General features: G+C 46.7%; 7 protein-coding genes across 7 annotated transcripts; 2 read left to right on the top strand and 5 right to left on the bottom strand.

Moving 5' to 3' along the window:
* Positions 1 to 2,238: 2,238 nt before the first annotated feature.
* On the bottom strand, positions 2,239 to 10,905 carry atrA (protein kinase MEC1; the record flags this gene model as incomplete). Its single annotated transcript, XM_057174120.1, has 24 exons — positions 2,239 to 2,430; positions 2,490 to 2,832; positions 2,902 to 3,024; positions 3,080 to 3,168; positions 3,231 to 3,355; positions 3,406 to 3,603; positions 3,652 to 3,943; positions 3,994 to 4,188; positions 4,239 to 4,338; positions 4,393 to 4,554; positions 4,607 to 4,699; positions 4,754 to 4,851; positions 4,905 to 5,211; positions 5,265 to 5,733; positions 5,783 to 6,323; positions 6,375 to 7,604; positions 7,652 to 7,897; positions 7,951 to 8,430; positions 8,508 to 8,604; positions 8,654 to 8,806; positions 8,858 to 9,256; positions 9,315 to 9,568; positions 9,618 to 10,273; positions 10,326 to 10,905. The coding sequence occupies 24 exons, from the start codon at positions 10,903 to 10,905 to the stop codon at positions 2,239 to 2,241; spliced, it is 7,422 nt and encodes a 2,473-aa protein (XP_057034271.1).
* A 589-nt stretch (positions 10,906 to 11,494) lies between these two features.
* Positions 11,495 to 12,254, top strand: N7457_003073 (nucleoside deaminase; the record flags this gene model as incomplete). The annotated part of the gene is made up of 5 exons (XM_057174119.1): positions 11,495 to 11,569; positions 11,626 to 11,730; positions 11,780 to 11,988; positions 12,043 to 12,140; positions 12,190 to 12,254. The coding sequence occupies 5 exons, from the start codon at positions 11,495 to 11,497 to the stop codon at positions 12,252 to 12,254; spliced, it is 552 nt and encodes a 183-aa protein (XP_057034270.1).
* A 224-nt stretch (positions 12,255 to 12,478) lies between these two features.
* N7457_003072 (putative NADH-ubiquinone oxidoreductase 21 kDa subunit) lies at positions 12,479 to 13,289 on the bottom strand (the record flags this gene model as incomplete). The annotated part of the gene is made up of 5 exons (XM_057174118.1): positions 12,479 to 12,553; positions 12,604 to 12,806; positions 12,874 to 13,079; positions 13,133 to 13,149; positions 13,230 to 13,289. 5 exons carry the CDS (start codon positions 13,287 to 13,289, stop codon positions 12,479 to 12,481), a joined length of 561 nt encoding a protein of 186 aa, XP_057034269.1.
* Positions 13,290 to 13,596: 307 nt separating this feature from the next.
* On the top strand, positions 13,597 to 14,481 carry N7457_003071 (Chromosome segregation in meiosis protein 3; the record flags this gene model as incomplete). The annotated part of the gene is made up of 3 exons (XM_057174117.1): positions 13,597 to 13,811; positions 13,869 to 13,947; positions 13,999 to 14,481. The coding sequence occupies 3 exons, from the start codon at positions 13,597 to 13,599 to the stop codon at positions 14,479 to 14,481; spliced, it is 777 nt and encodes a 258-aa protein (XP_057034268.1).
* Positions 14,482 to 14,802: 321 nt separating this feature from the next.
* Positions 14,803 to 16,628, bottom strand: N7457_003070 (RCC1 domain-containing protein; the record flags this gene model as incomplete). Its single annotated transcript, XM_057174116.1, has 2 exons — positions 14,803 to 15,627; positions 15,684 to 16,628. The coding sequence occupies 2 exons, from the start codon at positions 16,626 to 16,628 to the stop codon at positions 14,803 to 14,805; spliced, it is 1,770 nt and encodes a 589-aa protein (XP_057034267.1).
* Positions 16,629 to 16,949: 321 nt separating this feature from the next.
* On the bottom strand, positions 16,950 to 18,683 carry N7457_003069 (RibD family protein; the record flags this gene model as incomplete). Its single annotated transcript, XM_057174115.1, has 1 exon — positions 16,950 to 18,683. The coding sequence occupies one exon, from the start codon at positions 18,681 to 18,683 to the stop codon at positions 16,950 to 16,952; it is 1,734 nt and encodes a 577-aa protein (XP_057034266.1).
* A 263-nt stretch (positions 18,684 to 18,946) lies between these two features.
* nic96 (linker nucleoporin NIC96) lies at positions 18,947 to 22,248 on the bottom strand (the record flags this gene model as incomplete). Its single annotated transcript, XM_057174114.1, has 5 exons — positions 18,947 to 19,273; positions 19,320 to 20,041; positions 20,090 to 21,071; positions 21,123 to 21,759; positions 21,806 to 22,248. 5 exons carry the CDS (start codon positions 22,246 to 22,248, stop codon positions 18,947 to 18,949), a joined length of 3,111 nt encoding a protein of 1,036 aa, XP_057034265.1.
* Between the last annotated feature and the right edge of the window lie 185 nt (positions 22,249 to 22,433).

The raw sequence follows: 22,433 nt of genomic DNA, 5'->3' as shown, positions 1-22,433 counted from the left end.
TAGTAAGTAAAGCCTATTCTATAGCCTATTAAGAGACTTTAAAGTAGTTAGGTTTATTTAGGGAGGGAATATTATAAGAGATTATCCTAATATAGTATCTATTATTAGTAAGAAGGGCTAGATATATAGCTATCTTCTAATCTCTATAGTTAGACTATCCTTTTAGTTTTAGGACTAAATCTATATAGTTAATTTTATATTAACTAACGGCGAAGTCCCTAATATTAAAGGACTCTAATATATTAGTAGTCTATATAGGGTTCGGCGGTTAATAGGAAAGTCGAACGGCTAATAAGGTCTATTTAGCGGTTAATAGAGAAGTCGAACGGCTAATTAGATATAGCGGTTAATAGAAGTCGAACGGCTAATAAGATAATAAGATCTAGTATTCTACCTAGGTATTCGGATACTAGAGAGAAATTAGGATAACTATATAGAGTATATTAGATAGGTAGGGTAGGGTATTATTAGGGTAACTAGTGAAAAGTCTACAAAAAATACCCTATAGTGGGTCGGTGCGACGTAGCACTAGGTTCTCGTCGGAGGAATTAGAAGATACGAAGCTTACAGTTATATAGAGGCTCCGATAGTAAAGGACTTATAACCTGATAGAGATGATCCTATACGACTACTCATAAGAAGGAGTGGACTAGAAAATCTTATATTATGCGTAGAGAGAGAAAGGAAGAATAGGGAAAGCTAGCTAGACTAATATACTAGGAGATCACGTGTTCGCAATAATCTAAAAATTAGGATTATATCTTAATAAGACTTAGAATAAAAAAAGACTAATAGTAATATTAGTAATATTATTATATATAAACTCTATAGCTTTTAGTAGTTTAGACTAACGTTTCTATTAATTGCGGAGCGAAGCGAAGCAATTAAATCATAGGCTTCGTATATCACGTGACTGGGCCCATCCACCTACGGGTCCGAAATCCATAGTTCTAATGTTATCGGTGAGAATCGGCAGAATAATTTAAATTCCCTAACTAGGAAATACTAAGCTTATAAGAGAGGAAGAGAGGAAGATTTATAAAGGAGAGCAGTTTGATTTACATTTGGTCTATATGACCTCGGACCTAGTCGCTTCGCTCCGCAACTATTATCCGACGGCCTACGGCCGTCGGGATCGCTAGTAAAATACTTATAATGAAATGGGTATATAAAGATGGTAATAATAATATATAGATAGTTATATCTCTAAGTACTTTTTTTAAAGTGAGAATAGATAGTTTAAATAATTTATACTAGTTAATAATTATGATAGAGGAGAATTATATATATAAACTAAAATATAGGTAAAAGACGGTTATTTATTTAGGCGATTTAGCTACTTTATAAACGCTAAGACTATAGTTTTGTATAATTTCGAGCCCGGATCTTACGCTTAAAGTTAGGCTTTACGGATATCTAATAAAATAGGTATAAAATCCTAGATATCCGTTATCATTCTAATAAGTACTTATATAAAATAAGTATAGATTATTAATAATTTAGTCTTAGAAGTATACTATATTATAAGTCTTTTTATTTATAAAATACTACGTATAAAGGATAAAGGGGATTATATTATATTAGTAAGAGATTAAGAAAATTTCCCCTATATTAGTATAAAAAGATTTTAAGTTAGACTATAAATAATCTAGATACTAGATTAGATTTAGTTCCGGTATAAAATCGCTAGTCTCTTATCTATTAGCTACTATCGCTACTATTCTAATAAAAACCCTAAAAGATAGATAAGAAAGGAACTCGATAGAAACCCCTTTATCCTTATACCTATATCTCTCTTTATCTATCTAAAAACCCTATGATATGTTTTATAGAAAAGGGGGGATAGTTATTATAGTATTTCTTTATTAAATTATTACTACCTTAGGCTTCTAATATTAGGACGGAGGAGACTCTTCCGAATACCCTACGGGTATAAGAAGGAATAGAGATGATCTGGTCCCGAGAAGCGGGGAAGCCAAATCATAAAAGGAGGAGAGGCGAGGAAAATGAAAAAGGCAAGATTTAGTCTTGCGAACAACCCAGAATCTAATACCCCTCGCTCCAAACCCATATCCTCCTCGTATCATTATTCACCTAGTCAACAAGCACTGCCTTGACAAATAGTTTCCTTAACATCGTGGGCTTTACGGAAGCCTACGTGCTTCTAGTAAAAAGATTTAGGGGCCGGTTAGGCTAGAATTTCTTCTTTTTCTACTACACTAGAATGTCATCCATGCTTCAGAAGAATGAACACCACCCGATATACATGGATGCCAATTTCTTTTTATCTGTTGCTTGGATAATCAATTCATCCACTTGTCCATCCACCGAAAGTGCAATAGGCTGCTTGGACATAAAGCCACGGAGTTTATTTCGAACATCTTCCAAAACACCGGCCGGTGTGTCCGGAACATTCGCATGGGTGCGCCGCTGAAAAAGATCTGTTAGCAGAGGCAATATGTTAGGAATGAGAGGTTAAATGTCCTCACCCTTTTCCCGATGAAATCGGTTGTCGGATCATGTAGAAATGTCTCAAGCACAGTCATCAGGGCATCCTCGTTCTGTCGTAGGAGACTCAGTGTTATCTCACAAGTTCTCCTGAACGGACCTATCCCCTGGAGATTAGCACAAGAATAGAACTCAGGATGTTCGAACTGACCATTGTATCCGTAAGCGCCAAAGGCATCAATCATGTTATGCGTCAGCCGAAACGGTACCACTTCAGGCTTTTCAAAGGTTTGACCCTTGTCAAAAAGACAATTGAAATCGACGTGCAGGAGTCCGCCTGTACCTTCTTCGAAAGAAAGGTTCTCGCCATGTCTATCGCCTAGACTGTGTATAAATCAGTTAACTGAATGGAAGTAGATATGACTCTTCATTGAGATGTAAGGGGAAACATACCCGAGCACATATCCCACCATTGACATAACGGCAGAAGATCGGGTATACCTTAGTCTCGCTGTGAACCATGCCTCTGTTTCGGGGAACATTTCGATGAACCATTCATGGAGTACAGGGGGAAGTCTGCAACAATTAGTATAGAAATCCATGGGAAATGGAACCAACATAAAAACCTTACTTTGCCAAGATCTTAGTGGTGAATAAGGGCAGCTTTGTAAATGACCGATCAGCGCAGATATCGTTCAAACAATGCCTGATCTCATTATACTATTGCATCTGTCAATAATCTGACCATTTCTCTCTTCATTTTTCTCCGCTATCAAACTCACATTTGGCGAGATGCCTCTCTCGCGTAGCAATTTGATGACAATCTCTCTTAGCGTACGGAGGTTATCCACCCATTCTATAAGACCGCATTCTTCGTTCAGAGGTGTCACAGCATATGTTTTGATGTCTGTTCTACGTCAATGCCTGGAATGTTGTGAAGCAGATAAAATTACTCACACATGCGACGCTTGCTTGACTCAACGTCTCGCTTCAAAAATCGATTGATCATGTTGTTGAATTCCATGAGACGTTGATCCTTGCGTAAATCGTCTTTAGGCTTGCAGAGCGCGTTATAGATCTTCCCATCAGATCCCCGCAAGCTGATTTTGCGTGGCTTTTGAAGCGAGTTCAGAATTTGAGCTTCATCCAGAACGGCTAATCTTGGTTAATTTGATTCTCGGTTGATTGAAATATGGAACATACCCTCAATGGTGGTTGGATCCCGGGGGAAGGCCCTGAAACTTTTGATATATTCGATGTTCTGACTGGCAGGAAGACTTGGGATCAACATTGCCTGGAAGGGAACCACTAGTCGACATGGCGCGACTTTATGATTAAAGCCTAGATTGCGACCGAGTAAAACCCTGGATGTCTTCTCCTCAACCGAGGTAAGACAGAGTTGGAGTAGTTCCTCTGAGAACTTTGTACCTTGGGTGATCATACGGCGGATTTCCGATGCTGTTGAGGATTCTCCTTTGGACTTGTTACCGTAGTCCTGGGCGAAGTTAGTTTCTGTATTCTAGATTTGAGCCAGCCGGGACTAACTATGATTTTCTGTAAGCAGTTATATCCTCTTTTGGCTCGCTCCTTATTGGAGGACTTGACAACGGCAAGAACTGTCCAGAGACCTTGCTGTGGGAAGTTGTGAACCGCCTTGGCTACAATTCGGGTCAGTAGATCATAGACCGTGGTGTTGGGGTGACAGATCCTGGCAACCACTTGGGGCAGAATTGTGAACAACTATATGACTATTAGCTGACGAGGTGGGAGTAGTGCACTGTGTCACTTACTAGAGCCGCCTGCAAGCGTTTGTCAATAAACTTTTTCAGTTGTGCATGCATCTCATCAAGGCTTTTCTTTCGCTGGGCCTGTGTATGCTTCTGGAATTCCCTAGTAAATTGGTCATTAGCATTTCGATTGGCATCATAGAGAGCTGTTACTTACTCGTTATCGCCCCTCTTGGGATCAATGGGCTGTTCAACGATAGAGGCATGTTCAAGCCAAAGGGTTAGAAGCTTGGGTAACGTTTGAAACACATACTTGGTCCCATATGTCAACGAGCGAAGATAATTGTCGATGACAAGCTTGGTAGCCTCTCCACTCAGGCTGTGATATTTGTTAGCACCAGGTATGAAGTGACTAAGTTCGATCAACTGACTATATCTGAGCTTCCTTTCCCATGGGCTTGGCTTTTTCAGACTCCAAAATTTTGTTGTAATGTTTCCCCAGGTAGTAGTGTGCCCTTTCCCATCTATTTCCCCATCAGAATGTGACCAGATCGAAGCGTAATGAATTCCCAACTTACTTCGGGTACAGTTTGATGGCCTCTCGATACCTCTGGACAATGGCCTGAGAGTGGGTTTGGCCAGCCCTGTCCGTCCATTTGGCGAGCATTAGATGAGCCTAGAATGATCAACATTGTCGTCTACGTGAAAGGCGTGGGTTAAGCAACGTACAAGAGCAGTTGACTCGTTTTGGTGCTGTCCACGATTCGAGAGAAATGACATGGTCTCGATATCGACCGAAGAGGATCTAGCCGGGGTGGCTTCATTGGCAGAGATTGCTCCTTCGAGAGTTTGAATGGCTTTCCGATGATGCCCATCTTTCCAGAGAAGTCGCGCGTGTTCGATGGAAGCAGACCTATCGTTCAACCGTGCAGCGTTGAGCATCGAATGATATGCTTGGCTGCTGAAATTGCCTTTCCTTGAAAGGCGAGCACTGGTGAGCCATGCAGCAGATATGTGGGAATCCGCGAAATTGCCACTAGATTGTGTTTTTAGTTATCTTCTGGTGTATTTTGTAAACCATGAACTCACGCTAATTCCATGGTGGCTCGTCTCAACCCCAATAGGTATTGTTTATCAGAAAGGTAACCACCCAAAACCTCCAACCGTCTGTCTAGGGTGTTTAGTAAATTTGGGTGGCATTGATCCGACTGTGCTTTGGCGATTGCTTCGACCTCGGACAAAGCATGTAGCCGGAGCATGTCTGCATGGCATGATTGAAGTGATGCAACGGAATTGGTCGTCAATGATCGGGCAACGTTGAGCCTGAGCCCATTGATTTGATCAGTGAATGCTCCGTGTTGCTTTTGACGAAGAGCGTCAAGAGCTGAGCCTATACCGACATTGAACTCCTCAGTGCCTTGTCTGGCACAAACATCAAGATAATTCTTTAATTTGTCCCATCTTCCCATTATCCACGAAGCTTCAACCGCGAAGGGTAGGAATCGTGAAGCCGCTGGGCCGCTTTCCTTCAGAACCTCGAAACGAGTAAGGATAGCATCTAGAAAACGGTAAGAAAATCTCTCACACACTCACACACACACACACACCTTGTTGGCCGGATTCTTTGAGACAGGTCACTAGGTTCCACTGCGCATCAACGTTGTCGGGCTCTTTCTCCAGTTGGAGCTCGTACCAACTCTGCGCCGTGGCCCATCTCCCTGCTTTCCGGTGTTCGAGAATTTGCTGATCAATGTCCAAAGCCGACAAATGGCTAGAAATGCCTTCAATTCCATCAGGTTCGTCAATTTGGCTATAGATGTCCTGTAATCTTTGGTATAGAGGCTCAAAGCTGGCTCGCTCTTGCAGTTCTCCATGAGCTTTAGCCTTTCGAATGTACTGTTCCCAGTGGAAGAGTGCTTTGGAGAATGATTTACATTCAACCGCCCGCTTAGATATGATCTCGGGCGGTATGGAAGATAGGAGGGCTTCAACGGATTTGATCTGTGACGAGTATTTGTCAATGAGCGTGTCACGGCTTAGATCCTTGTGGGAACGGCTCGTCTGGTTAGGACTGTGATTGAGGCCAGCAATGTGCTTTTTCTTCCCTTGTAGCCATCTAGACAGATAGTCCAGGACTTCAAAGACGCTCTGTAAAATGATGTTATTAGAAGGCCGGTGAAATTACAGCGAGAGGCTCACCTGGCTACTACTTATGATTGTTTCCCGAGCATTGTTGTTTGTCTCCGGAACAGGGTATGACAACACGCTCATTAGTTCGTTTTGAAGGTCCTGCTGTTCTTTTTCAGTCCCCCCCACAATGCGATTCAGGACCGCAAATGGTAGGAGGAACGCAGAGATGGAAATGTCCTGACCCTTCACAACACGACTTGATATTGAGAAGACCATTTTTGCATTGTCTCCATTCCCAGTTCGCAGAAGATCTTGCACCAGTGTTCGGAGCCACTCACTGTGGGTTAATCTCGAGGAAAACAGCGGATAGTTGACCTCGGGATGATGGGTCACCACAGTAACCGTATACGTAGATGTGAGAAACGGCGTAAGTGTGTTGCGAACACTTTCCGGAAGCTCCATCCAGCGTTGATACTTTTCATCACCTTGCAAATCGCGAGAGCGTTGGGTAAACACCGCATTCAATTTACAAAATTTCAGCAGGCCTTGCATTGCCCATGCCAGAAATCCCTGAGCTCTGGTATTGGATGCCGATAAGAATGCCTCGACCAATACATGCTGGAGGAAGAACAGAATGAATGCGACCGTCTCTTCTATTCTGTCGAAGTTGGACAAAACAAGTATATCCTTCTTCTCTTTGATTGTTTCAACTCGATTCGGATCGAGGCAGCCAATAAGCCCTAGACACCGAGTCGACATCAAAGTAATGCTGTCTGATGTGGTACTGAATTTGACACAACAATCCAACAATGACCTAGTCAAGTGCGCGATCACAGGGTCCGGCTGTTCACTCAGAACGGAGTCATGGAGGAACTCCTCATTTGCCGACAGAAAAGGAGCTAGTTCCTTTAGAGCTTGCTCAACAACGGTAGCATTCTCACTCTGGCAGCGACGTATCAATGCCAGGAACTGGCTTCGCACGTCCATTTGAGCTCTCAGGTCGCTGATTTTGGCATCAAAGGCAGCCATTTCCGGGATAGATGCAAGGGAAGGCATGGTGTTGAAGGTATCTCGTACAAGATTCGGATGTCTTGTCAAGATATGATCGATGAGTTGACATGCGCGATCCCTACTCTCTTCGGTAAGGGTATCCCAATATCTGATCACAATCGCTAACGTTTGATCAACTATGGGCTCAAGATCCTCCTCGCTAAGAGAACTAATCAATGTTGTCCATGCTGAAAATGCATAGTCGCATAGCTCCTTGATCTCCAAGGCAGATCGAAGACATGCACAAACCTGATAATTAGAAATGTAACTCAATCTCAAGCCTGACGGATACATACTTGGGGTAATGCACTGCTGACGTGACCCTGGGCAATGTTGATCATTTCCTCAATGGCTTTGATGTTCCTTCTTTTCTCGGCCAGGGTTTGTCTTACTTGGAAGTCGTTGATGGCATTTGCAAATTGTGTGATAATGCCAAGGACGTGCTCTTCAATAAAGTGACTTAGATCTGTCTTTTTTGATGAACTTCCGTGTGCCGCCTTCCGCGGAACGAACGTGGCGAGTCGATGAAGGGCTTGATTGAACTGCACTTTGATTAGCGGTGGGAGGCTCAGAAGAAATAAGTATAGAAACGTACTCTCTGTTTCTTTTGCTCGCCCGCATCGCCCAGGCTTTTCAGCAAGTCACAAGCAATGAGGATTGGCTCGATTCTTACCAACTCTGCCAAAGATCGGCCCTTAAACGCGGGATCTATCTCTGCTAGAAGAGACATGATCATACCCTCAGGGTTGTCAGATTGCTGGGACAAGAGAAAGGCAAGAATTGCAGCTAGGTTGTTCTTTTCCGAGCAAACATCAAAAGCCGACTCTCCTTCGTTGCGACTGGCCCCAATTCTACAGATAATGTCTCGTTTTCGGGTCAAAACCAGGTACGGTAACACATGGACCTCTGTTAGTCGGAGAAACCCATCAACCTTCATGCCAAGCAAATCACATAGCTGTTCCGCCATATGCGGGCGAGGCTGAAGATTCTTGACAACAGTCACCGCAAGGGTCCTCCAATAAGGCCGAAAGAGGGCAGCTGGCGTCAAGGAAAATTGCTGTGCAAGTTTAGATAACTAAATAGCGTTAGTTGATATTTAGTTGATATCCTAGCAATCGGAGTAAGTAATCTCAAGAGCATGCGATTGTTTACCTCATTGTAGGCCACGGCACAGACGTATGGGTTTGGGTGACCCAGGTATTCCAACAGCCGAAGTAGAATGATGTTTTTCTCCTCATCTTCTGATACACTATAGAAAACAATGAGATGAGAAAAAGCCGCCTTGAGGAGAAACCCACATTGCCAGTCCACAGAGTGTTATGATACAAGCTTCTTGCAAGGGCATGTCGTCTTTTCCGGAGAGATTCTTAAGCCATTCAAGTACAACAACAAAATTAGCTCGGCGAATCTCTGTGGGTAAGTTCGAGCGCACAAAAGCCACTACTGAGCGTCTAGAGAATAGTCAATATCCAGTTAACTTTCATCGAGAGTGAGGAAAATACCCAGTTGCAACACGCAATTCTCTGATTGAGCTTCGGAGAGAGTGGAGACAGAATTCTCCGGAGGCAGAGGCTGAGATATTCATTTGATTGGAGTTCGGAGCGTGTATCAGAAGTTTCCTCAACGCAACCATTGAGGCTATCCGTGGGCCAGGCGTACGTGTAAGCCTAGGTAGGATGAAATTGAATAGTAACCACATCTGCTCGAACTCGGGGCGCTCCTCATTTGCCACAAGATCATGCTGATCCTGCTCCATATCGCATGTTTGACAAATAAGCGTGTCTTTTCCCATCACCCTCGAAGGTTTTTTCAAAAGCTTCTCTGCGGCCGCACAGCAGATCTTGCCCAGCAAGTCTAAAATTTCGGTTTTTTGGGAATCAGAAAGCCTCTCGTATGATATCCTTTCATGGGAACAGATCAGTATTTTATGTACTAAGATTTACCGTGTTTCGTACTTACTGGATAGAGGCGTGCATATCTGCTATCGTTTTGCCGCAATCGCATTGAATGATTGCAGATATCTTCTCCACAAGTACATGGGCGAGGCCAGTATTGGTAGATTCGATAGATAAACCGGGAAGACACAAGCGCTTGGATGGCCGATTGACTTGGTGTGAAGCTCTCTGGAAGGGCATAGCTGACTGCTCGGAAGTATGTTTTGCTGTTGGCATCGGCGCTGAAAAGAGTTGGACATGCAAGGCCTGGAGCGAATTCTAACCTGGTATTAGCTCAATGACCCACTTGTTCTGGTGAAAAATTTACCAAGAGACACGACTCAAGGTGCTGATTGCAACTCTTGACATCTATTAATGCCGGAAGCAAAGTCTCTCTTAGTTGGAGCACAAGTGACTGAGAGTTTTTTGCTGTCTGTATCAGCTCATCTAGGAAGCGACTTAGAATGACCTGGGTGGAAGGTAAACTTCCTATGTTTCCCAGGCTAAGAAAACCAGACAAGCATTGAGACCAGGTAGAAGTCAAGCCTATGTTTGGAAGCAGGCCAGCCAAAGTCGAGTCTGGGATGCAGCACCGATGCAGAGATGCTAGATACTGCAAAGGCAAACTTTTATCTTCCGAGGTGAGATGTGGTCCTCTCAATTTCAGATATTCAAGAATAGCCCGTCCAAGGCGATGGAAACTATTCAGTAGCCACGAAAACCTTTGGCGAAGGATGAAGCCATGATGTTTTGCAAGGTGTTGGATTTCGCTCTTTGGGTTAAACGAATCTAACAATCGGCATACTAAGGAAACTGTCTGTGTAAATCCCCCAAGAACTGTTTTGCATTGGAACAAAGCAGGAGAAAGACCAAGGTCTTGGATCTCCGCAATGAGCGATCCATCCGCACCGGGCATCGACAACCCTCTAGAACGTGTTTCCAGGGAACTGTTACGTTGAAGTGTTTCAAGAGAGCAGATAACATCTAGAGACAGTTAATCTAGTCTCATTAGTTGTTGGGGCGGGGATCAACGAACCTGACGTGCAAGCCCGGAGAAATGCAGCAGCGGCATAGTTGGTAGGCAATGAACGGTTTTGCTTGAACTGGGAATAAGCTAGGCTCACACAAATAACTTGGATTCTCTCTTGGACAGAATCAGATGTCCAGATGCTGCCGAGTCGGATCAGTCGCAAGGTTAACCATGCGAAGAGAGGAGCATGTATGTCCTCGCCCAAAGTGGTAGGGTCAGAAGGTTCCCACAGAGCTTGAGGAGCTCTTGCAATGCTTGCGTGGATTATATCTAAGCAGTCGAGGACTTGCCCTTCCAGATCTTGATCTGAGTGGCTCTCGGTTGAGCTAATCTCTAGACCGGCCTTTAGGACAACGCATATGAGCTTATTGACATCAGTGACATCCTCATCAACGCGTCGTTGGTTCTGTATTTCACTAAGAATTTCCAGTCGTAGCTGTGCAAAGGTCTCTCGGGTTAGGTGGGATTCATGTCCCTGAGTTGCAAGACGCGGTGCGAAACGCGAGGCAAGGATCGACGAGACAGGCTCTGGTTTCCGGGCACTGCTAGGTGCGGCCGCCCGTTCATTCTCTGCCTCGGTTGCCATATGGGACACACATGTTCATAAAATAGGTATTCAAAGTTAGAGCCTTGCCTGTATCTAAGATCCTAAGGCTGGACTGGCGGGGGGAGGTGGGAAGTTGCGTTTGAAGAATGCAGATACGCGAAGTCGGTTGATATGTCAGTTGACACCTGAGGCACCACAAATCCATCACCCTCAAGCATATACAGTGGCATTACAGCCTGCATATATATAACATTATGAATGGAGGTCTAGAATTTTAAATAGGCGTGTTGGTTATGAGAGAGAAAGTCTACTACTCTGATGATGCCTTTTGCGACATGGCAGAGGTTCCCACAGGGCCAAGACACTGAGAGGGCAAAATCAAGTGGGATAACTTGATCGCAGGCGAATGTATTTAGTTTTTATTCCCCATTTTCTCTCAAGCGAAAAGAAAAAGGATTCCCTCCATGGGATCTATGTATTAGGTACCTGTACATGTAATCACTTGGATAGGTACGTTAAACGCTGGTTGGCCGACCTTAACCTTGAAATTTCTGAAAATCAGATTCTCAGACACCTCCGCATTCACTGAGTCTACAAGTCAATCCAGGACAAACAATCTGAATTAGCTATGGAATCTCAAGGTGATTTCGCAGTGGCGGAGGATTCGAGACATGGATATTTCATGAAACAAGCCCTGTTGATGGTACGATACTTGTCACTCGTGGCCCGGATACTAAAGCATGCTCATGCGGATTCTAGGGGGAGAAAGCACTTCAATCAGGCGAAACTCCCGTGGGTTGTGTTCTGGTACACAACGATCAGATTGTAGGATTTGGCATGAATGACACGAACAAATCTATGAATGTGAGTGACACTTTCTTGATGCATACTGATATTTGCTCATATCTCTCAGGGCACAAGACATGCCGAATTTATAGCGATTGGAAAGATGCTTCAAAATTACCCCCGGTCAGCATTGCAATCTACTGATCTTTATGTTACCGTTGAACCCTGTGTGATGTGTGCCTCTGCATTGAAGCAGTATCGCATCCGTAGTGTGTACTTTGGGTGTGCCAATGATCGATTTGGAGGCACTGGAGGCGTCCTTTCGTTACATTCCGAGTCTGTAAATCCAGATACGCCGTCGATTGATCGTACAGGACTAATTGGATATAGTTCCTCAATTGACCCGACATACCCTGTTTATGGTGGATTGTTTATGAAAGAAGCAATCATGTTGCTTCGTCGTTTCTATAATCAAGAAAACGAGAAAGGTACGACTGCGCAAATCCCAATGTTAACCACCTACTAATTCCACCATAGCCCCAAACCCAAGACCAAAAAAGAATCGCGAGTTGAACACCAGGTTTGGAGATGACAGCCAATAAAGACCAACATAGTAGATAGGAAGACTGGTATCGGGACTTCTTCCAACCACTACGCCTCAATTGCATTATACAGGACTATGTAAATATAAAGATGGATCAGAACGTGAATCTGTGTTGTGAATATCAATTACGCCCCCAAAAACACACACAAAATCGGATATGTGTACAAATCTGCAACACTGAACGACAATGTCGATCGATCTTTTTTGTTACTAGGTGATGGTTCATGAAGACCCAGTGCGCTCTGCCTCCAACTCCCGCTCGGCCTGCTGGTAGTACTTGGCAGTGTCCACGCCATGCTGTTACAAAAGTCAACTTCATCCCATCCAAATGGAAACTGGATACTTACCTGGTCATGATTGACAAGGTTGAACCATGGGACGACATGAATAAAAAGTTCTGAGTACCGCGAGTTGCGGGCGGCCATGCCTTGTAGGTAAGATGACATCTGGGATTTACCATACAGAGGTTCGCCCTTCTTGACCTTATCGACCATCTCACGAGTATCCATTTCAACTTCTCTGGTGTTCTCAGTGAAACCATAGAAGCGCTCTGTGAAGGTGTGAGTTGCGTCATTCGAAAAGGGTAGAAAATATGTGGTTGGAGAGAGGTGGCTCACGGCAGGATCGCTGATAGAGGACATGGAGTCCACCAAGAAGACCAACAGCTGTGGCGAGGCGCATGACAGGTGCAAAGCCACCACGGCCTACATGCGATGGGCTGGCTCTCTCCATGATCCAGAAGGAGATGGGAGCAGCCGAAGCCATCCCACCAGCCACGGCCCAATCGGAAGGCCGGGCATATCCGAATACCCGTCTCAAATGCCTGATAACGATGTGAGCTAGAGACAAATCCTTAGAATCCGAGGTAGAGCGTACGGGTCGGAATCAATCAACTGTGGGATGCGTTAGCAAGCGACGTTCGCGAACGGACACACAACTGAGGAGGGCTCCAGTCCATATCAAATCAACGTACCGGGTAGTCGGTGTTAGCCCGCTTGGAGGGCACAATGGCCGTTTTGGTATCAGTTGCCATGTTGCTTGAAGTATGGATGTGTAGCCTTGAGGTTGAAGTTCTGGGAGTTGGAGGAGAGGAGGACGAGACTAACCTGATTGGGATTAGCGTAATGAGGGCGGACAGGACACCCGATAGCCAATCATAAAGCAGGCAACAGGCTACTCGCGTCACGCGTCAAGGCTACATCTGATTGATGGACATGGTTTCCAGGGCGGTATTCTTAATTAAGGCTGAATTGTTCTAATCCAAGTGGCATTCGTTCCTATCTCGCAAATTACTGTCATCTTAAAGCCCATACATTGCCAACACCACCCCAGCTGGAGTTATGGATACTTCAGAGCGAGAAAACTCACCAGGCGCTGGTGACCTAAACGACCTTTTTGATTACGACGTTGGCTTGGATGAGATAATACCAGATACCAACACCAACACCAACAATAAAGCTTCTGGTACAGGAGATTCTGCACTTGGGTTAGGTCTTGATGAAGAAGTCAAAGTCACAAAGAAACGACAGCCTGTGGCCAAGCTAGACGAGAGCCGGTGAGTCTGTGCTTTTCTCCAGGGCCGCGCGGATGCCAATATTGATGAATGTACTAGACTTCTCTCAAAATTGGGTATCCCCAAACTGCGATACACTGCTACACAGAAACTGAGGTTCAAAGGCAAAGGGCATGAGGTTTGTGCTGCCCCAACAAGTTTGAAGCTAGCATAACTGACTTGGGTATAGTTTCAAGACGCCGCCCGTCTGCTCAACTTTTATCAACTATGGCTCGATGATCTATTCCCACGCGCAAAATTCGCAGATGGTCTGACAATGATCGAGAAGCTGGGACACTCGAAACGCATTCAAGTCATGCGGCGAGAATGGATAGATGAGGAGAAGCCGAGGCTTGTTGAGGAACTTAATAAACTCGGAGAAGAGCGAATCAAGAACCCGGGTTCCAATCACCCGACAGATTCTTCCAATCAACCGGTAGATTGCAAAAGCATTGCCGATCAAGACCTGTTTATCTCAGACCCAAGCGAGAGCGCGCGGCCTATCATCAGTTTCCCCGAACTTGAGGACGATGATTTGGATGATCTCCTCAGAGAGCAAGATGAGCCAATGACCAATTTTCGCGCAGAAATGCCTGTGTCCGTCTCACGAGTACCCAATGGCGACGATGACTATGACGCTGAATACGAAGCGATGAAGGAGCTAGGGATGTAGCCATGAAGTCTTACTGTACAATACCTCTTAATGATAGCGATGCCATGTTTGTTCAACCTCGCAGCCAACGCCACCAGTTTCATATTTATGCCATCACGTGGGCTGTGGGGGTAGAGTTTAGATGGGTATCAAAAGAGTGGACGTTGGAGAACTCAGAACAGAATTACTAATGATTGTACCGCAGGAGAAGTTTCAAATAGCATGCTAACTGATGAGGGTGATTAGGATTTGAATGAAAATTGTTCCTGTATTGACCTGGGAATAAACCAGCACAGAGCAGGGATAAAGAGATTAGGTGGAGGTACGCTGGCAGCAAGGAATTCACACGCTGGCAGGCTCCGTGAATACAGAAAACTGACCACCAGCACCGGCCCAGTTCAATTTCTTTCCACGGGTAGCAGTGTTATCAATGACGGTGGCAACCTCAATGTCATCTTGTGTGCCTTGTCCAGTTTGATATGTGGCAGAGAATCCCCATGACCACGCACGGCCATCAGCATCAATCGCAAGGGAATGATCCGAGGCCGCTGCAACAACCTTGGCCTTGATGCCAGGAACCGGGGTGGGTGCGATCAGGATACGGGGGCGATTACGCTCATCTTTGATGACAGCATCGTCAGAAAGTGTGTCGATCTTCAAGCCGCTTTGGAAACCGTCAAGGCGGCCCCATACCAAGCATTCACCATCGTTGGCAATAGCAACCGAGTGATGAGCACCACCACAAATTTGGGAAATATTTTTTCCGCTGAGTGAGTCGACAAGGGTAGGGTGCGCAATGGCGGCTTCGTCATCGCCCGCGCCCTCGCGGATGGCCGTTGCACCGAAGCTGTTTAATCCCCAGGCATAAACCTTGCCACTCGTGTGGACGGCAAATGAGTGGTAAGAGCCACTGCCAATATGAACGATATCCTTGGGGAGCCCGAATTCACGAGGTTGAAGGCCATTCAACCTATTGCGCTCCACAATCCGACGGCCTAGTTGATTCTGTTGTCCTGAGCCCCATGAATAAACGCGACCTTCATCGTTCAGGGCGAGAACATGATTGGCTCCGCAAGTCAGCTGCTTGATTTTCTTCAAAGACGGGATCAGACGTGGGGTGGTTTGGACGTGAGAAGTCGCGTCGAATCCGAGGATTCCATCGTTACTCTAGAATAATTAGCAGAGGTTTTAGAGGGAGGGAGAGGGGGCAAGGAGCATCTCACTCGGAAAGTTCCCCATCCATATACCAGGCCATCGTCGGTCAAGGCGAAGCTTGCGCTATCAGCGGCAGCAACTGCAACGAAGACAGTGCCTTTGGGGAAAGCGGTGACGGGAATGGCTGTGGGAGTAGACTCACGCGGGTTCAGCCCGCTATCTTCATCTTCGGAATCGGAATCGCTGTTGTTTTCAATGTCTTTATATCCGCCGTTCCAGGTGGTTTCTCTTCCGAGCGCACCCTGGTCGTTCACACCCCATGTGAAGACCTTGTTGTCATGCGTCAGAGCAACGCAGTGCATACCACCGACAGCAACATGCACGACTCCAACTTCTTCGATAGACAGTAGCTTGTTCAAACGTGGGCGCTTCACATCGATGACATTCTTGGCTGTGCCCAAACCTAGCTCGCCAGAGCTGCCCTCACCACAGACAAATACATTCAATTTAGCCTTGGGAGCCTCGTTGATGACAGCTTTGACTTTGGCCTTCAACTGCCGGGGTTGTGCGACACGAGAACGTTTGATTTCGCGAGGCTTCTCCTCATCCTCGTCAGCTTTGCGCTTCTTTGCAGTAGTGGTGGTTTTCGGTGTGGAGGTTGCCATTTTGCGTGGCTTAGCAACTGGCTTAGCAGCTGGTTTTTGAGCTGGCTTCGCAGAGGTCTTCGCAGAGGTCTTCGCGGCAGGCTTCGCGGCAGGCTTCGCGGCAGGCTTCGCGGCAGGCTTCGCGGCAGGCTTCGCGGCAGGCTTCGCAGTGGGCTTCGCAGCGGTCTTCACAGCGGTCTTCACAGCGGTCTTCACAGCGGTCTTTGCAGACTTGGGAGCTGTTGTTTTCTGAGTGGTTTCAGTCGAGGTGGCCTTTCTAGTGCTGGCGCGGACGCGAGTGGTTTTTTTCTCGACCGTCTCCGTCGAAGATTTGGCGGCCTTGGACGCGATGTTCTTTTTGGGAGGCATGTTGTCTTAGACTAAGCTATAGAGATAGCAAAGAATGAAGGATAACGGAGGTGGGTGGGAAGGAGGAATGCTCGAGAAAGGCGAAATCCGAGATGAAAGAATCCCAAGGGAAAAGGTCGCAAAGGGAAAAACAAAAAAAACCCGAGATGCCAAGAATGCGACATTCTCCCCAGCCCCCCAAAGGTCCCCCCACAGGGCCCGGAGAACATGGTCAATTCTTTCATGTCGTATGATGTTCAATTAGTTTCATTCTTCGTTTACATTGTTTTAGTGAGGTTTCATTGAAATTATCGTAGCCCATGCACCTCCAATCAATGAGCATCAGTCTGTTCCTTCTGTGCGAATCTTTCCACACATGATCACATTCTGCCCCAATGGCATCCATTTGACATCTCGGGGGTTCAGTGCGGCATTGGGTGTGCCCTCTTTGTCTTGCTTCGAGTCGGGGCTTACATTCACTCCACCGCGCCCGAGGTAGGTGGGAGCAACTGTCACAACAATCGAATCAATAAAGCTCGTATACTCTGGATTCAACAGTTCACTCAAGACCGTGCCACCACCCTCCACCATGACACTCTTAATGCCTTCCGATGCCAAGGCACGGAAGATGGCCTCCCATCGTAATCGCCAGTGCTGGTTATATTCAACAATGCGGAGGTAATCTCCACCGTAGCCTTTGAGCATCATTAGTGTCTGGGGATTGATTTGAGCTCCCGGGGACACCACGACCCATGGGGCTTTGCCTTTGCCTTCCATGGCGGTACGCAACATGCGACATTCAGGATGAACAGGCCACCGGCCCATGGGATCAATGATTACTGGTCTTGGTTGCCACATTCTGCCCAGGCCTCCGAATCCACCGGCTCCTTCCAGACGGCAGTTCAGACCCGGATTATCTGCAAGAACAGTCCCTACGCCAATGAGGATAGCATCATGTCGGGATCGAAGATAGTGTGTCATCAATTTGGCCTCCGGTCCAGACAAGACTGTTTGCATCCCTGGTTGAAGAGAAATCTTGGAGTCCATTGACGACGCGTATGACAAGGTAACATGAGGGAATTCCCGACGCTCCGAGTGAGGAAGATAAGGATGTAAGAATTCTAGCGAAAATTGTGGGAAACATAAAGTATCTGGTGGCAGCGAAGATGATGAGATCGGAGAAGCTGGTTTGGTATGCGTGAGCACCTCATTGACGCCATCGGTGCCCCGAGTTTTAACAATACCATGGCCTTTTTGATATTCGTAGCCCTCGTGCGCGACCAAATTTACCTCTGGGTTTTGTATGCGCCACTTCGCGGAGATGTTGCGAACATCTGTCACTGTGAAGAACCGTCCTCCGGCCTCCCCAAGTTTATCCGGCTCCTCTTGGAATTTGGTGTAGATGGAAGAAGGGAGATACCCCTTTACGGATTCTTTGCGCGCATACTCCATTAATCCCGAGTTTCGTTTCACGCGGTCAATATAGTCGAGGTCATGCGAGTGAGTGCTGCAACTGCCCGGCGTTCTCGCGATAGTGACGGTCGAGTACGCGCCCTCGAACCGGACCACTTTGATTTGGAAGTTACAGATGCCTCCCTCTCGAACTCGCTTCTTGCGAGGGCGTTTGCCCTCGGGCAATGGGCGAGTTTCGGAAGTGCGGTGTGTTGGACGCCGTAAACGACACATATAATAGTCTGTAGTGCAATGACCCTCTTTGCTCGCGTTTGACCTTTGTTTAACCCATACATTGTCAATGAAGGGCCAATATGTTTCGAACTCTTCTAGACTGATCTCTATTGGGTCCTTGCACTCGAACAAGACCTTGCGTATGCGCGCTAAATTCGGTGGATTGTCGAGAAGGCTGGCCTCGCTGGTCGGGCTGTGAGGGTCACGGTGCTGTGTTGACACGTTCGCGGCATCTAGATCGCCGGTCGTCGTCTCGGGTGGAATATCTCCGCCCATCGGATCCTCTTGTGTATCCCGTGGTTCATCTGTGGACAACGCATCTTTCACAGAAACGCCATTTGCCGGGGAATCCTCGTTGGGAGGTAAGCTCGGGAGGGATGCATGGTCCATCCTAGGGAATGTGGCAGCGCACAGGTAGATGTTCCCAGCTATGGCAATGAAAGAGCCATTTCACCGGGAATAGCCCCGAACAGTAAGAGATAAAAGATGGTGTCGGAAGAGAAGCCTCGCGAAGAACCTAGTGGGGCGGAAGCAACCGCTTTTCCCTTACGTAGAATGTATAATCTAGGCCTATGTTTATATGATTTACAGATACCATACAGAGTGGATAGAACAAGACATTGCATTTTCCTCTGCTGTGAATGAACTCGCACCTAATATGCTCCGATATCCGCCCCGGCACGCGCTAGAGTCTCATAGACTCGTGGCGGCAACTTGTATTTAACCATTCCCGAGAAAACCATGAGATCTTTAGCCATGACAAGCAAAGTATCCGCCAATCCCTGGCGCACTTCACTGTCGTACATCCCAAAGGCTCGCTTTTGGCGTTCGTAGCCAATACATGTGATGCTCCACATGATAACATGCCCGACATTGCGTGAAATGATGGGCGGCAAAGATGAGAATGCCTGGGCTGTGCTTCGAATGTACGACACGGAGCCTTGCGCTTGCAAGGGAAGAACATTCAAAGCATTGATAGCCTATTAAGTTAGTAACTGGGACAGATGAAGGACTGGGTGTACTTACATCGAGTGCTGGCGCCCATCTGCCAGCTTCAACTTGGGTCTTGGCCTCCATCATACGGAGCAGTAACCCACAAGCATCACGGTTGACTTGCCGGATTTGTCCATAATACATTCTGTCCGAGTCATAAAGACTGATCATGTTCTTTGCAAGCACGCCTGGATCGTCGACGGAAGTCAAGCTAAGGCTGCTTCCGGCTTCCATTCCCTCGCCGGCTTCGCCGCCTCTGGGACGCAAAGGTTGCAGCTTCGGCATAGCACCACCTAGCTCTACCGCGATTGCATCCGACAACGCGCGGTTGATGATGTCAATGACACGGTCATAGTTCTCAGCCAGGTGATACAAAAGCACGGCATCTGTAATCAATCCCTTATCGTCTGCTACGGCGGCAGCTTGAACCGTAATAGTCTTCAAAAATTCTTGCTGGTCAACAAGTTTGATCAAATCAAGACGTTGCTCAATGGCACCCTTAAGGCGAGTACCATCTGCTCGGATATCGCCGAGCAATTTAGCAAAGTCCCTGGTTTCTAGAATAAACTCTCGCAAGGCCTCATGGCAGACTGATGCCTGCGATTTGCCCAAAGCACCTGGCAGATCCGCATTGAGGCAGATTAATGTGAAATAATCAATGGCAGCTTCAACAAATCCAGTGCGGAATTCCCGGGTGTATTGGGTTAAGAGATACCCGAAATTGATCTGGGGGTATTGTTTGACTGTAAAGGAAACTGTATAAAATTGAGCAATAGGAAAAACAGATCGCGGGGGATGCTTACGAATTTCTTCACCGGAAGTGTAAAAGTCAGACACGCGCAATAGTCCATAATAAGACAGGGCGATGGCAAAATGAACAGCAGTGACTGGAGCATAGGTGCCGAGATAATGCACAGCCTGTTCAAACATTCCTCCCAGAATTTGCAGGAGGAAATAAGTTCCATAGCCACCAGGTCCATCGTTGCCCTTGACGAAAACTCTTTGGCCAATCTCTTGGATATCGGTCTGAATGTCTTCCAGACCGAAGACGTCACCTGCAACCTCTTCTGCGCGGTCATCCTCTCTTGCAAGACTGAATTGGAGCCACATCCAATCCTCAACAGTTTGTTTCACACCATCCAAACGACGACGGGACAGATCACACCGACCAATGATCTTGTAGCATGCCATCCGGTAAGGATCGACTGTGTTTTCAGGTGCGTTCCGTGAACGTTGCTGAAACTCGCCATTGATCTTTTGCTGCAGGTCTCGAGGTAATCTCCTACTTTGCGCGAAGGTTGTCATGTAGGTCACGAACTTGTGATCTAAAGATCGGAACCCGCTGTCCCGACTCACGTACTCGGCTGCTTCAGCCACAAATCCACACCGGAGAAGATAGAAGATAAGAATCCAGCAATAGTCTTGATTCACCATCTGTAGCTCAGTACCGTCAGGTGCCAGGTCCTTTCTGGCAGCTTGAAGACGGATGTAAGCGCGAATTTTGTTGATCACAGTTGGAATTCCTCCCAGCTGTGCTTCACGCGGATTTTTGGCAATGGCAGTCTCTACTTCATCGAAAAATATGTTTTCAAGGAAACTCCTTGAGCCTTCAAGAATCTGTTTTCTGAGACCGATGGCTTTGAGGGATTTGGAGGATTCTTCGAGATAATCTTTGGCGTAATGGCGCTCTTGAATTGCCCCCGGCTCTGATGGGTTGACGATGTTTGGATTCTCGTGTACAATCCTTATCAAGGCTTGGTACGCATTGAACAGTTGTCGAGGTACCTAGGAGATAATTAGCGACACGCACACTGCAGCTTTAACAATCCAACATACATCACCGCCAGCTTGCAATTCAACATATGAGAACTCATCAAGTATAGGATAGCATTTCCCTTGGAGTCTGGCGAGATTCAACTGCTGAACTTTCTCGGCATAGTTGCCCATCTTTTCCCGTTGGAACCTGAGATCGGGCGAGTGAGGTGCAGTTCCTTCATTCCGCTCTGCTGAATCTCCAAATATCTGACGACTTGCCAAGCCGGCTCCAGGTGTGCCAATGACCGACTTTTCAAGACCCGAGCGCCCAAACACGCTTCGGTTGGACGCGGAAGGTCTGGGATAAATGGCTTGCTTGGATTGTCTTGCCGATCGCCCGAATGCACCGGATCTTAATGTACCGACACCAGACTGGTCAAGCCCGAAGTGCTGAAATATTGTTTGACGTTGATCCTCCCAGTCCATGTCAACCTTCTCTTCCAGAAAAGCATCGAAGTCCCGCTGGGCTCTGTTGAGACCCTCTGCGATCATCACTTGTCGACCCCGTTGCTGGATATTTCGCAAGAATCTCTGGTTATCTGGGTCGAAGTGATCTGGCTCTTTTGCCGGTACCGCTAAAGATACCTGGGGATCCATTGATTTGAGGTCGCGCAATGCTCGACCAGGAGATATACCGGAAGCTGCAAGCAGATAGTGCCTTGGCAAGGTTAGTAAATTTTGCGCAAAGGTAAATATGAACTCACGCTTTGCTGTTCTTGCTGTTTGGAGTATCCTTTTGTCCCCCAGCGCCTAGCTCTCGCGCTTTCCTTCGAATATCATCCAGGCCTAACTGAAGGCTGGGGACGTCTTCAAAGTTGTTGTTTTGAACCGCCAAAGACAATGGTCGCTTTTTACCGCGTTCCAACAGGCTGTTGAAAAATGCAGGTTGTGTTGAAGGACCATGTTGTGGGTTGCTTACTTGGGTTTGTCCCAAGATCGGGCCTTGAGCGGTTTGTTGCTGGGCCTGCGTTTGACCCCCGAACAGAGACGATGTTTGCGCATTTTGTGTGCTCGGAGCAGAGAGATTGGTGAAAGGACTCGCAGTCGATTTATTTGCACCAAAGAGACTGTTCGAACCGTTCGACTGTGGAGCTGTCGACGTCCCAAGACCACCCCCTCCGAAGAGAGAGCTGGTGTTGGAGGCCATGGACGATAGACTTAGTTGAAAAGGGTTATGACTGTAACGAGTCTATTCGGATTAGATTTGTATTGGTTAAGCTAAGACATGTCAAAAGGCAAGAAAACTGAACGCACCTAGCTGTAAGATCACGATTGGTAATGGGGTTTGCTTCGGTTACCATGAATAGATCTTTTGCAGAGATTTGGTTGTAT

This window comes from Penicillium paradoxum (assembly GCF_028828445.1).
Source record: "Penicillium paradoxum strain IBT 22861 chromosome Unknown utg000003l_segment0_segment0, whole genome shotgun sequence".
Classification (NCBI taxonomy): Eukaryota; Fungi; Ascomycota; class Eurotiomycetes; order Eurotiales; family Aspergillaceae; genus Penicillium; species Penicillium paradoxum.
This window is presented reverse-complemented; position numbering and strand designations above follow the sequence as displayed.